The sequence below is a fragment of the Carlito syrichta genome, unplaced genomic scaffold (assembly GCF_000164805.1).
Source record: "Carlito syrichta isolate Samal-C Ts95f unplaced genomic scaffold, Tarsius_syrichta-2.0.1 Scaffold303600, whole genome shotgun sequence".
NCBI classification, from domain to species: domain Eukaryota; kingdom Metazoa; phylum Chordata; class Mammalia; order Primates; family Tarsiidae; genus Carlito; species Carlito syrichta.
The window spans coordinates 160,439-173,330 of record NW_007247696.1 but is presented as its reverse complement, the minus strand read 5'-3'; the positions used below and the strand labels follow the sequence as shown (position 1 = coordinate 173,330).

General features: G+C 38.1%; 1 protein-coding gene across 3 annotated transcripts in view; it reads left to right on the top strand.

Annotated features, from left to right (window-relative positions):
* ZEB2 (zinc finger E-box binding homeobox 2) overlaps positions 1-12,892 on the top strand; it is a 127,176-nt gene that overhangs the window by 111,068 nt on the left and 3,216 nt on the right. For all 3 annotated transcript variants that reach the window (XM_008058698.2, XM_008058697.2, XM_021712675.1), the window contains 4 exons: positions 270-484; positions 3,089-3,197; positions 4,126-6,095; positions 7,545-7,725. In XM_008058698.2, the coding sequence (XP_008056889.1) occupies positions 270-484; positions 3,089-3,197; positions 4,126-6,095; positions 7,545-7,725 (2,475 nt within the window). The remainder of the gene's footprint in view (positions 1-269; positions 485-3,088; positions 3,198-4,125; positions 6,096-7,544; positions 7,726-12,892) is intronic.

The following is a 12,892-nucleotide window of genomic DNA, read 5'->3' as shown; positions in this document are numbered from 1 at the left end:
CAGCTGTTTAAATTCCCCCCCACCCCCCACCCCCCCAAAAAAGCTCAAGTAATTAATTAATTTTCCAGCGCAGCGCAAGCTGATTCCGACAAGTCTGTCCTGGGTGTGTGAGGGGACTGGTGTGCGAGGGGGCCGGGTGCAATGATGGCACTCTGGCGGAGCAGATTGCAGTGATTCCTGTCATACCATCCCGGGCAGTCAGCCCATTAGCTGCCATTGATTTACTGACCTTTTGGCCCGCTTCTCTCTCTCCCGTCTCTCGGCTACAGACCTGCCACCTGGAACTCCAGATGCTTTTGCCCAACTGCTGACCTGCCCCTACTGCGACCGGGGCTACAAGCGCTTGACATCACTGAAGGAGCACATCAAGTACCGCCACGAGAAGAATGAGGAGAACTTTTCCTGCCCTCTTTGTAGCTACACGTTTGCCTACCGCACCCAGCTCGAGCGGCATATGGTGACGCACAAGCCAGGGACAGATCAGGTGGGGGGTTGGTTTTAAGTGATTTCTTTCTATAATAACCCCTTAGAGGAACGATATTGCTTTGATTGGCAATCATTATTAATTTTTCATGGCATTTTGAAGATGCAGATCTTTTAATGGTAATAGCTTTAATTGAGGTCTAAATGATTTTTTGATGGTCTCTTCTAATATGATTTAATAGTCTTATGTTCACGATCGAATGAGTGTGTTAATTTCTAATTTAGAAATTTTATTTGCACTTTAACTTGACTTTAGTTTCATTTTTATGTTCCACAAAAAGTGAATGAAATTGTAGCATTTTAATTATACATTATTAAACATCTCAGCAATTTTAATTCCATTTTTCACCTAGTTTTACTTAGAAATTTTCTTTTCATATAGGATCTAAGTCATGGTAAGAGATGGGTGTGTTTCTTTCATTTGTCATATAAGCTGCTACTAGATTGTTAAATCTAATTAAGTGTTTTAAGGAAAATAAAAAGGGCATATAGCATATATGTATATCTACAATAAATGGGATTACCACTCATACATTGGATGTACATTTTAGATGATCCCTTCTTGATATGCTTGATGTTAAAATTGTTCCACCTCTTTCAAAGAAAAAGCCTGTCTTGGACAGGTAAGCATAGTTTCTCAAACCCTTAAAATGACTAAACAGGATTGATTCACAGCGTCCCTTACATGTTTCAGCAAAACTACTCTTTCTGTCCTCCTGGGGGGATTGACTCTGCAAATTGATTTTATGATATGTGCAGTTGCTAACAGAAATAGTGCGCCGTAAGTCACAATTAGTGGCCCTACAGATCTGGAATCACCCTACATAAGCCTTGACACCATATCTGTTTTAAAAAAATCATTAAACTTAACATTTTATATAAAACTCATATTTTTTTTTCCCCTATGGGCTTTATTTTCTCTGAAGAGGGAAAAAAATGGCTAAGCAAATCACAATCAGGCAATGGTGATAATACTATAGTATGGAATTTTACTATTTTAAGAGAATAGCACAAATAAATCATCCCATTTATATGTGATTGGCCCGGTTACCTGAATACTTTTCGAAGATCAGTTATAAAAAATACGCTTGCATAGTTACACTTATGTAACAGTTTATCTCCCTTTGCTTATGTGCACAAAAACTCTAGGAAAAAAAAGTGCCTAGATATTTATCTAGCATAACCGCTTTAAATTTCACATGCAGAAGTGTGATTGTGTTGGCGCATTATGAATGGTAGCTTTGGTGTTGAAAAGTCCCCTCATTTGCTCATGGCATTTACAATTAGTAAATTAAAATGATTGTATCATATTAACAGTGGCACAACTAAAGTTTATAGTAGTCCTCTGAGGGCTGTGGGGGGAGACAAAGCAGCTGTTGCTGTTTGTTTATGCAACTCAGCAACATATGAGCGCTGGTCCCTCAATGGCGCTCGGCGGGTTGGGCTCTGCTTGATCTTTGAAGGTTGCTGCTGTTTGAACAAACCTCCCTGTGTCCCATGTAACACCATCTGTCTCACTAGGAATGTGGGAAGATTCAGCACACCCTAGCAGTTGTCATACCGTTTCTGTGCTGTCTTTTTGCAAAAGGCTTTTGTGTCATTGATGCTAGAAAAAGGCTGACCTCCTACCTTGAGCATCCAGAGTGGATGACTGTATTTTTTTTTTTTCAGAATTCTAAGTCACACAGCTTTTTTTCCCCTTGTTCAAAAAGGTCAGCTGTGTTTGATTATATCTTTTCTGCTTTTAACTTGTCTTTTCAGCAAACTTTTTTTCTTTTTTGTCCCTACTCCTTAGCACACTACTAAAAAGGAAAATGAAAAGTCGTTGAAGTCTTTCCTACTGGCCTGTGATAAAGCTGCTCAAGCAGTTATAACCCAAGATGTTGTCTCTTACATTTGATAATGAATCAGATCTGATATGCAACACCTCAGGAAAAACAGGGTTTACATTTGCTTGCTACTAGCACAGTGAATGGGATATTTAAACATGCTTATCGTGTCATGAAATATTTATAGTCAAGGTTTTTGTATTTGTGTGCTTTCAGGTTTTTTTTTTTTCTTCTTTTTTTCTTTTTAAAATTTTTGGATTGCTTAGGTATAAGACATACTTTTACACTGATACAGAAAATTTGATAAAATTTGTGTGAGGCTTTTTTTGTTTGTTTGTTTTGAGACTATACAGAATTTTCAGGAAACAATTTATTTTTTTCTTGATGAAATAGTTGCAATCTAGCAGGAAATCTTCATGTGTTAGAATTTGTAGTAAACACACACACACACACACACACACACACACACACACACACACACATCTTTACAATTATAATTCTCAACTCCAAAGGCTCAAAGAAACATTTTGGAAAAGGCACTACAGAAATAATTCTGAAGCAAGCATCAGATGCACATATGAAAGCACTTTTTTTATTTGTTCCAGTTTTATTACCAACATTATCACTTTTATTGCTACTCTGAAAAAGTGGGCAGATAAATAAGCATACACTCAAACCTTTTGGCCTGTCAAGAAAATAGAGGCCTTTTAAAAATATTCTTAAATTTTCTTTGTTCATCCTGCACAAAACTGATGTCAGTCTTTCTCCTTTTATAGCACCAAATGCTAACCCAAGGAGCAGGTAATCGCAAGTTCAAATGCACAGAGTGCGGCAAGGCCTTCAAATATAAACACCATCTGAAGGAACACCTGCGAATTCACAGTGGTGAGTAGCAGAGGTGCTGGCACTTGCATTTGCATTTTGTTGAATTAGGGGAATTTTTAAAGATTGTTTAAAATGTACACAGTCCTGTTTGCAACTTTTCACAACTACCCATTTATTTCCTAAACTATGTGTGGCTGATTTGTCTTCATGAGACTTATGAGACTACCAATACACTAACTTATAAAAAGAGGAGAGATACTTATACTACTTAAAAATTATAAATGCTTTGACTTGTTACAAAATCTAGAAGCTCCTTTTTGTCCTTCTAAAATTCTTTCATCAGCTTAAATATTTTTGACCTGAGGAAACTCAACTGGCAAATTTTGAAGGATATCATTTTTGATACCTAACCATAAAAGAAAATGTTGGAATAATTTTGGATAAGAGCTGTATATGATAAGTGTTCCCTGATTCCTGAGGGGTGTGTATCACAGAACAGTATCCTACCACGGAGATTTCTTCTGTATAACTAGTTTGATAGCTCTGCCAAGCATTTTATTACCAAATTGGATGCTATTCAAAGGACTAGTTGGATTGATAGAATAAATGGAATCTTCACAAAGTTGATTAAAGCCATGGCTACACTTCCCTTTAAAGACTGTGGCATCTTTATTGTGCTATTGACCACACATTAATCTGACACTCTGTGTAAATAGGACTCTGCCCATGTCAAGACAAGATTTGGGATCTTAGCTGAAAAAGGCATAGATAGCCCTTACCTTCCACTGCAAATATCTTGAATTATGTCCTCCCAGGATAGATAAAGCCCAGAAATGTTATGGTCACATAATTCTAGTCTAAGTACCTAGAAGGTAGAGGCACCCCACTGTGTTCTTCTCATTTGGTTTCACAGATTCTTGTCTTGGTAGACAATTGCAATTATTACCTATTCAGAGAAATGTAATGTTAATTTTAATTATCATTTTAGGTGAAAAACCTTACGAATGCCCCAACTGCAAGAAACGTTTCTCACATTCTGGTTCCTACAGTTCGCACATCAGCAGCAAGAAATGTATTGGTTTAATCTCTGTAAATGGCCGAATGAGAAATAATATCAAGACGGGTTCTTCCCCTAATTCTGTTTCTTCTTCTCCTACTAATTCAGCCATTACCCAGTTAAGAAACAAGTTGGAGAATGGAAAACCACTTAGTATGTCTGAACAAACAGGCTTACTTAAAATTAAAACAGAACCACTAGACTTCAATGACTATAAAGTTCTTATGGCCACACACGGGTTTAGTGGCACTAGTCCCTTTATGAATGGTGGGCTTGGAGGCACCAGCCCTATAGGAGTTCATCCATCTGCTCAGAGTCCAATGCAGCACTTAGGTGTAGGGATGGAAGCCCCTTTACTTGGATTTCCCACCATGAATAGTAATTTAAGTGAGGTACAAAAGGTTCTACAAATCGTGGACAATACCGTTTCCAGGCAAAAAATGGACTGCAAGGTCGAAGAAATTTCGAAGTTGAAAGGTTACCACATGAAGGACCCCTGCTCTCAACCTGAGGAGCAAGGAGTGACTTCTCCTAATATTCCACCTGTCGGTCTTCCAGTAGTGAGTCATAATGGTGCCACTAAAAGTATTATTGACTACACGTTGGAAAAAGTCAATGAAGCCAAAGCTTGCCTCCAGAGCTTAACTACTGACTCAAGGAGACAGATCAGTAACATAAAGAAAGAGAAGCTACGTACTTTGATAGATTTGGTTACCGATGATAAAATGATTGAGAACCACAGCATAGCCACTCCATTTTCATGCCAGTTCTGTAAGGAAAGTTTCCCGGGCCCCATCCCCCTGCATCAGCATGAACGTTACCTTTGTAAAATGAACGAAGAGATCAAGGCGGTCCTCCAACCTCATGAAAACATAGTCCCCAACAAAGCCGGAGTCTTTGTCGATAATAAAGCCCTCCTCTTGTCATCTGTACTTTCTGAGAAAGGAATGACAAGCCCCATCAACCCGTACAAGGACCACATGTCTGTCCTCAAAGCATACTATGCTATGAACATGGAGCCCAACTCTGATGAACTGCTGAAAATTTCCATTGCTGTGGGCCTTCCTCAGGAATTTGTGAAGGAATGGTTTGAGCAACGAAAAGTCTACCAGTACTCGAATTCCAGGTCCCCATCACTGGAACGGAGCTCCAAGCCGTTAGCTCCCAACAGTAACCCTCCCACAAAAGACTCTTTGTTACCCAGGTCTCCCGTAAAACCCATGGACTCCATAACGTCACCATCTATAGCAGAACTCCACAACAGTGTTACGAATTGTGATCCTCCTCTCAGGCTAACAAAACCTTCCCATTTTACCAGTATTAAGCCAGTTGATAAATTGGACCACTCGAGGAGTAATACTCCTTCTCCCTTAAATCTTTCCTCCACATCTTCTAAGAACTCCCACAGTAGTTCGTACACTCCAAACAGCTTCTCTTCTGAGGAGCTCCAGGCTGAGCCTTTAGACTTGTCATTACCAAAACAAATGAAAGAACCCAAAAGTATTATAGCCACAAAGAACAAAACAAAAGCAAGCAGCATCAGTTTAGACCACAACAGTGTTTCTTCCTCGTCTGAAAACTCAGATGAGCCTCTGAACTTGACTTTTATCAAGAAGGAGTTTGCAAATTCAAATAATCTGGACAACAAAAGCACTAACCCAGTGTTCGGCATGAACCCATTTAGTGCCAAACCTTTATACACAGCTCTTCCACCACAAAGCGCATTTCCCCCTGCCACTTTCATGCCACCAGTCCAAACCAGTATCCCTGGGCTACGACCATACCCGGGACTGGATCAGATGAGCTTCCTACCACATATGGCCTATACGTACCCAACCGGAGCAGCTACCTTCGCTGATATGCAGCAAAGGAGAAAGTACCAGCGGAAACAAGGATTTCAGGTAATGAGCCCATACCCTTTTGCACAGAGGAAAGGAGATGGCAATTATATCACTTACGTGCATGTAGGAAAAGACATCTTAGTGGGAAGAAAGTCAGAAATAGAAGGGTTTAGGATTTGTTTGTTTGTTTTCCCTTTTCTCTTTTTTCTTTTAAAGATGTGAAGTACAACTCGGGATTAGGCATACAAGTGACAGAGTTCATTTTAACATAAACCTAAAACTGTGAGTGTGCTAGAAAAATGAATGAACAGTGGGACACTGTAGTGTGTGAGCACATTTGCTTTCAAAAAAGAGAAAGAAGGATATTTATTTTTGAGATTCATTTAGATGGACTCATCCACCCTCAGAATTATACGCTGATAATATTTGTTAGGGCTTGTTTTGGTGCTAAAAGTTAAAGTTTATAATAGTCATGTGCTTTTAAAATGGGTACAACTTGCAATCTTACATATATTAATTTGATGAGTACTTTGTGTTATAGAGAATATGTTATTTTGAAGAGCATTTTAAAAAATGTTTTGTACATTCCACAAGACTTCCTACCAAATCCTCAAACTAATTAATAATTTATGGTTTAACGAATACGAAAGCAGGTACATTTGAACATTATGCAGTATAATCCCTGTTTGCAAAATAGGGCACACATAGCAGTGCACCTCTGTAACAGCTGTTCCAGTATTCCAATTTACAGTACATCTGCCCTCTTTGTAAATGTATTTAAGCCTATTTAATCTTCTCTAATATTAATTAGTGCAAACGTAGTCTAAGAAAACTGAACTGTGGGCAAGCAAATGGAAATGTATGTTATCATGCAAGTTTGCACTCTTTTGGATCAAGACAAAATAAATATCAAGAAATTTAATAATTTACTGATCCACATTCATTATTGCTCAATGCTGAAGGCTGTTTTAACATAGAACATTGATAAAAAGTGTTATTAATATTCCCTATTTCAAATTAGAAAATTAAATATAAAAATATAGCTTCAGGCCTTTAGTTGGTAGACATACATTTAAATAGATTGCATAATAATAACATTTTGTACCTAAATATAAAATTCAATTAAAATGGGGTTTCTACAGCTACAGATCATTCCTAAAGTTAAGCCCATTGAAAAATACTCAAATTCCAATGTTTAATTTTCACTCATGGATATTTCCTGGTTTAAAGAAAATGAAGAATTTTGGAAAAATTCATTTCTCTCACCTTCAGAGTTGCCCATTTTGTGTCCTTGAAAAACAGCAAGTTCTACTCTCCCAAGCAGAGAAGGTTTATATTTAAGTTGAAATGTGAAACCTCGTATATAGTTCATGAAAAATAATAATTGGTTAAAACTAGATCGATTAATATCAAGCACTTTTGAAGTGCTCCCAATGTCAGCCTATGCAAAGTTCTTTGGTGTAAGCACAAAGAGAAGAGGCTGTGTTGAACTGTGTGATTATATCGCAGGGAGAATTGCTTGATGGAGCACAAGACTACATGTCAGGCCTAGATGACATGACGGACTCCGACTCCTGTCTGTCTCGCAAGAAGATCAAGAAGACAGAGAGTGGCATGTATGCCTGTGACTTATGTGACAAGACATTCCAGAAAAGCAGTTCCCTTCTGCGACATAAATACGAACACACAGGTATGAGTGACTTTGACTAGCTGGTGAGAGCTTCCCGGCCTGCTGTACCTTTCATAATATTTAATGAGCACACTTGTGCAACATAAGATGTAGCATATGCTGATACCTTCAACAAGGAAGAAATAATGCTTTTGCCTAGCTCAGTAGGACTTTTTTGTTGCCTGTTTATTGGATCATTTGTGTGTTTATGAGTGTGCTTGTCTCATGTCTTTCCAGTTATTCTGTAAACCAAATTTACAGATCGTGTCAAAGGAACATTTAAAATGGCCAGGGCAATGAACTGGCATGACACAAGGCAGTTGTTGAAAATGTCTTCAAATTCTTAAGCTCTGATGAACCTATATCTATAAAAATCTAATGAAAAATTCAGTCAGTGATGTATTCGTTCCATCATCTAAAACATCAAGTAAACCCCAATTTGGGGTAATTTTACTTGGTTTTTACAAATTGGTCACATATTTAATCAACTAAAAGTGTTAGTACTAGAAAAGAAAATAATAGGCCAGATGAGTTACTGAAACCACCTATATTTGGAAAACTGAAATAAAACTTTCTAAATTTAATTAGTTTATTTCCAACTCATGCATTACTAATTAGGAACAATTACAAAGAGCTGACAAGACAACAGCCTAATTCTTCCCTATGAGTAGAGAGATAGTGGGTTAATTTCTAAAATAAAGTTCAGCATGTGAATTAATATTACCTCCCACAATCCAAGATCTGATCTGCAGCTCTGTGTGGCGCTCCACCTGTGTTCTCTTCCTCTTCCATCTCCCCAGCCCCCCTCCAACCCTGAGCAAAAAGGTAACTCAGCCTCATCCCCTTGCCTAACCCATCTCCAACTCTTGTCCACTAAAAATGTGACATGCTCTGCTGGCCCTGAATGGGAAGGGAAGAGTGTAGGATCTTAATCGAAATAATGGCAAGGGGAAAAATGGAGGAGAGGGGATAAAAGAAAACATCTCATTTTAAACCAGGAAGTCTAGTATCAAACATTTTAATAATGGAAAAAACCTAACCTTGATGCTTTTGGGGGAAAAGTGATGATAAGGCACAAAATAAAAAGAAAATGAAATTCATATTTTGACTGCCTAAACGCATGCTACCTTTGATGATTGAAAATTATCCTTGAGAAGTACGTGACTCATTATTGCCTCTTCTTCCTCACTGGACACATGCTGGAGACAACACAAGGGACTGGCATCAGCCTGAGGGGTGAGGGAAGCAGAGCTTCTATTAAGTGCTGAGGGTATCTGTGAAGAGAATAAGGTTGATAAATAACAGAGCTCTTACTCTAACCAATTCAGTTTTCTTTTTCTTCGGTCATCTGATACTCATTGCGATTATTTGTAAAGTTCAACTAATGGTACCTTAAGACAACCCAAGTTGAATAGCAAATCCAAACAGCTTTTCTACTTGTGTCATGCAATTCGATGTTTGAAATGTCAAGATTTTCCTACATTTGTCTTTTATCCTAGATATTTTCTTTAATAAAATGTCCTATGTAAGCATTTACGAGTAAAAATATTTCCATACCGAAATTTACTTTAATATTTTAATCAATCTCAAATATATTTTGGACTTCATTATTCAGCTATACTAGACACATCATTGAAGGCATCTTTCCCTCTCTGATTGGTTTCATTATATGATCATAAGCAAACTCTATCATTTACTACATGGAGAGTGTAAAAACTTTTGTTTTGGTGAGGGCTTTCATACATATTGACATCCAGTCAATATATGTTTTTGTTTGTTTGTTTGTTTGTTTGTTTGTTTTTGAGTTGGAGTCTCACTCTGTTGCCCAGACTGGAGTGCAGTGGCATGCTCCCAGTCACCGCAGCCTCAACCCGCTGGACTCCAGCAATCCTTCCGCCTCAGCCTTCCAAGTAGCTGGAACTACAGGCGCACGTTACCACACCCGGCTAATTTTTTTATTTATTGTAGAGACGAGGTCTCACTAAGTTGCCCACTTGGGTCTCGAACCCGTGGGCTCAGGCAATCCACTTGCCTTGGCCTCCCAAAATGCTAAGATTACAGGCTAAGCCACCAAGCCCGGCCTGTTTTTCTTACATATTAGATAGTCTATAAGCTCCATAGGTATATAGATAGGTGAAAGACCCAAAATTTGACAAACACAAATATACATAATAAATTTGAAAATAAACTTTATCTTAAAAAGTAAAAATAAAATATTCTGGTCCAGTTCTTAAAGATGTGAGATCTGCTGCCAAGAAGCACTGCCTAGTAACAGAACATTAACCATCCAATAGTTTCTCTAAACTTGTGATTAAATATCTTCTTGTTGGCTTCCCAGTTTGTCAACTTTTCAGCGTGTTAGCTTTTTGGTCTCTTGACCAGACATCTCATGACATTACTACTGCCAGTGTATTAGGTCTCATCCAAGCACAGTTCTTCATGAATCTTCTATCGATGTGACATATGTGGAAATTTAGTCCATTTCCCATCCTAACTGGGCCCCATAAGCCTTTTATTTGTTTATATGAAACACTAGTAATAGTTTGAGAATGTATTATATGAAAACTATAAGTGAGAACTGTCTTGGGGTTGATTGATTCTAAGGTTGAGAAATAAAGTTGAATCGTCATTTGATAACGTGTTATAAATGTGTCATTGATAAAGTGTATTTGTTACATCTGTCTACAATTGAACATGTAGAATTGTAAACTTTAAGAAGAAAATTATGAGCTACTTATCTTGGGATCCAGTGGTGTGTGTGTGTGTGTGTGTGTGTGTGTGTGTGTGTGTGTGTTGTTTTGGTTTTTTTTTTTTTTTTTTTGCCTCAATTTATTTATTTCCTAGGCAGATACCAAAAGTCATAATACTTCATTTATCTTACCAATGGCTTATTGCTTGCTTTCTTTTCCTGGGATCTGGGACTGGGACAGAGGAAGGAAACACTTTGTAAATGTTGACTTCAGTAGAATTAATTGTCACAAACAAGGACTGTGAAATTAAAAAATCTGAAACTCCTGCTAGGCACTGTCAGGAACTCATTTGTATTCTACTAAAATTTAAATCTGACCTTTATTGAGTTCTTTCTCTGTTGAGACATTGTGGTAGGTACTTTTAAACCCACCTTACTTAGAAAAGGAATAAAAATGTTTCTACTTTTGAGTAAAGTCTACATTTTAAGTAAATTACAAGTCAGTTTTAATTCTCAGTTATATGGTAGTTTTTTTTTTTCATACCACAAACCTTCCATTTATTATTAACTTCAGTTATCATTCTAGCTGTCAGGTGAATCATGAACCTAGATATTAGAGTAAGTATTTACCCTAAAAAGATTTGATTCACTCAATTTGGATGTTCTGAATCTTATTCATATGGAAATTTAATTGTAGAACATCTTGATTTGAATCAGGTAAACCAATGAAACAAATTAAAAAGAGATGAATGTCCAAATCAGTTATTACTTAAGTTGAATTTATTAGATACTTACTCCTGAAATTTCTGGAGATCAATAAAATATTTAGTGTAAATTCTGTCCTTTGCATGACATCATAGCTGGACATTTTTTCCCTCCAGTTTGTCAGTTCATAATGCAGGATTAATATATTTCTATTATAAGCATATTGTTTGTTATCAAGTGAGTTCACTGAAAATTGATTGCCTGAAACCATAATATAACTATCTGATAGACTGCAGTTTAGTGAGCATCCCTCAAGCATTTCTAGCAGGCCTTGAAACCCACACTGCAGAATGCTTGCTCTCTTTCTCAGGACACTGCTCTGTTTTATTGCTTTGAACAGAGAGCCATATCAATGTAATGTTCATCCAGAATTATTCACACAATCACTCCATAAAGTAACCTAACTGGTCGACCTGTCTGTGCTCCTGAGCTGATGAGACATTAGTATCCAAAAGAACATTGTAGGGTAGTTTCACCTGTGCACACGGTAGTAATTAAAGCACCAAGACATTCTTCATCTACAATTTATCTTCTCTCCATTCAGATTCATTTATTCCATGTAGTCTGCTTCTGCTGCATGCTACCTACTTATAACTTGAGAAATTACTGCGCATGTATTAGTAGATAAGAATAAAATGACCAGCCGGGCTTAGTGGCTCAGCCTGTAATTCCACGCCTCGGGAGGCTGAGGTGAGTGGATTGCCTGAGCCCGCGGGTTCGAGATCCGCCTGGGCAGCAAGACCTCATCTCTACAATAAATCAAAAATTAGCCAGGCGTGGTAGCGCGCACCTGTAGTTCCAGCTACTTGGAAGGCTGAGGCGGAAGGATCGCTGGAGCCCAGCAAGTCGAGGCTGCGGTGGCCGGGAGTGGCCACTGCACTCCAGTCTGGGCGACAGAGTGAGACTCCAACTCAAAAATAAAATAAAATGACCTAACATGAATTGAGTGCCTACTATGTGCAGTCCTTGTACTAAACACTTTACATACATTGTTTTCCTTACTCCTTATGACCGGTGCACAAGCTAGGTCCCCAAGCGGTCTCGCTTTTACCTACAAGGACCCTGATTCTAGGGAGATCAACATGCCAGTCATAAAAGATGTATTTGAACCAGACAGTCAGATTCCAGAACCCATCTCCTCTATTTCACACTTTAGCATCCTGCCCAATGGGTGAATTGCTACTGATAGCATGCCTTCTTTTAAGGTCCAAGTCCACACGAGAGAAACCAAATTCGTAACGCAATTACTTGAAGTTTCCTGGAAGGCAAAAACTCTCCTATTTTTCCCAAGTACACTTCTGCTTCCTCTTAAATTACCTTCCCACTCCAGTGGTCATTTCAAATGGAAAAGCACACTATCGCTCCAAACTCTTGGCACCCCACTGGACTTCTCTGTTATCCAGTTTACCTCATTCAAAACATCTTTTCCAAAAGCTGATGTGAGTGGCTCTTGTGTGGTTTGAATTACACATTTCTTCAAACGATTAGCCACCTTGAAGTAGGTTATTAGAATTTTCTTTATTTCCAGTACAACTGGTAGTCACCAAGAAATATTTTTCTGAATTCCACTCTTACAGTTAAATAACTTCTCCCTACTCTAATATTGTGCCGTATCACAGCTATCATCACTAAATTTATGCTGGACATTCCAGTAAAGACCATTATGAAATAACATATAGCAGTCTACAGCATTTTCTAAATTGCAGCATGCCCTGGAGGTATTCAATAACATTA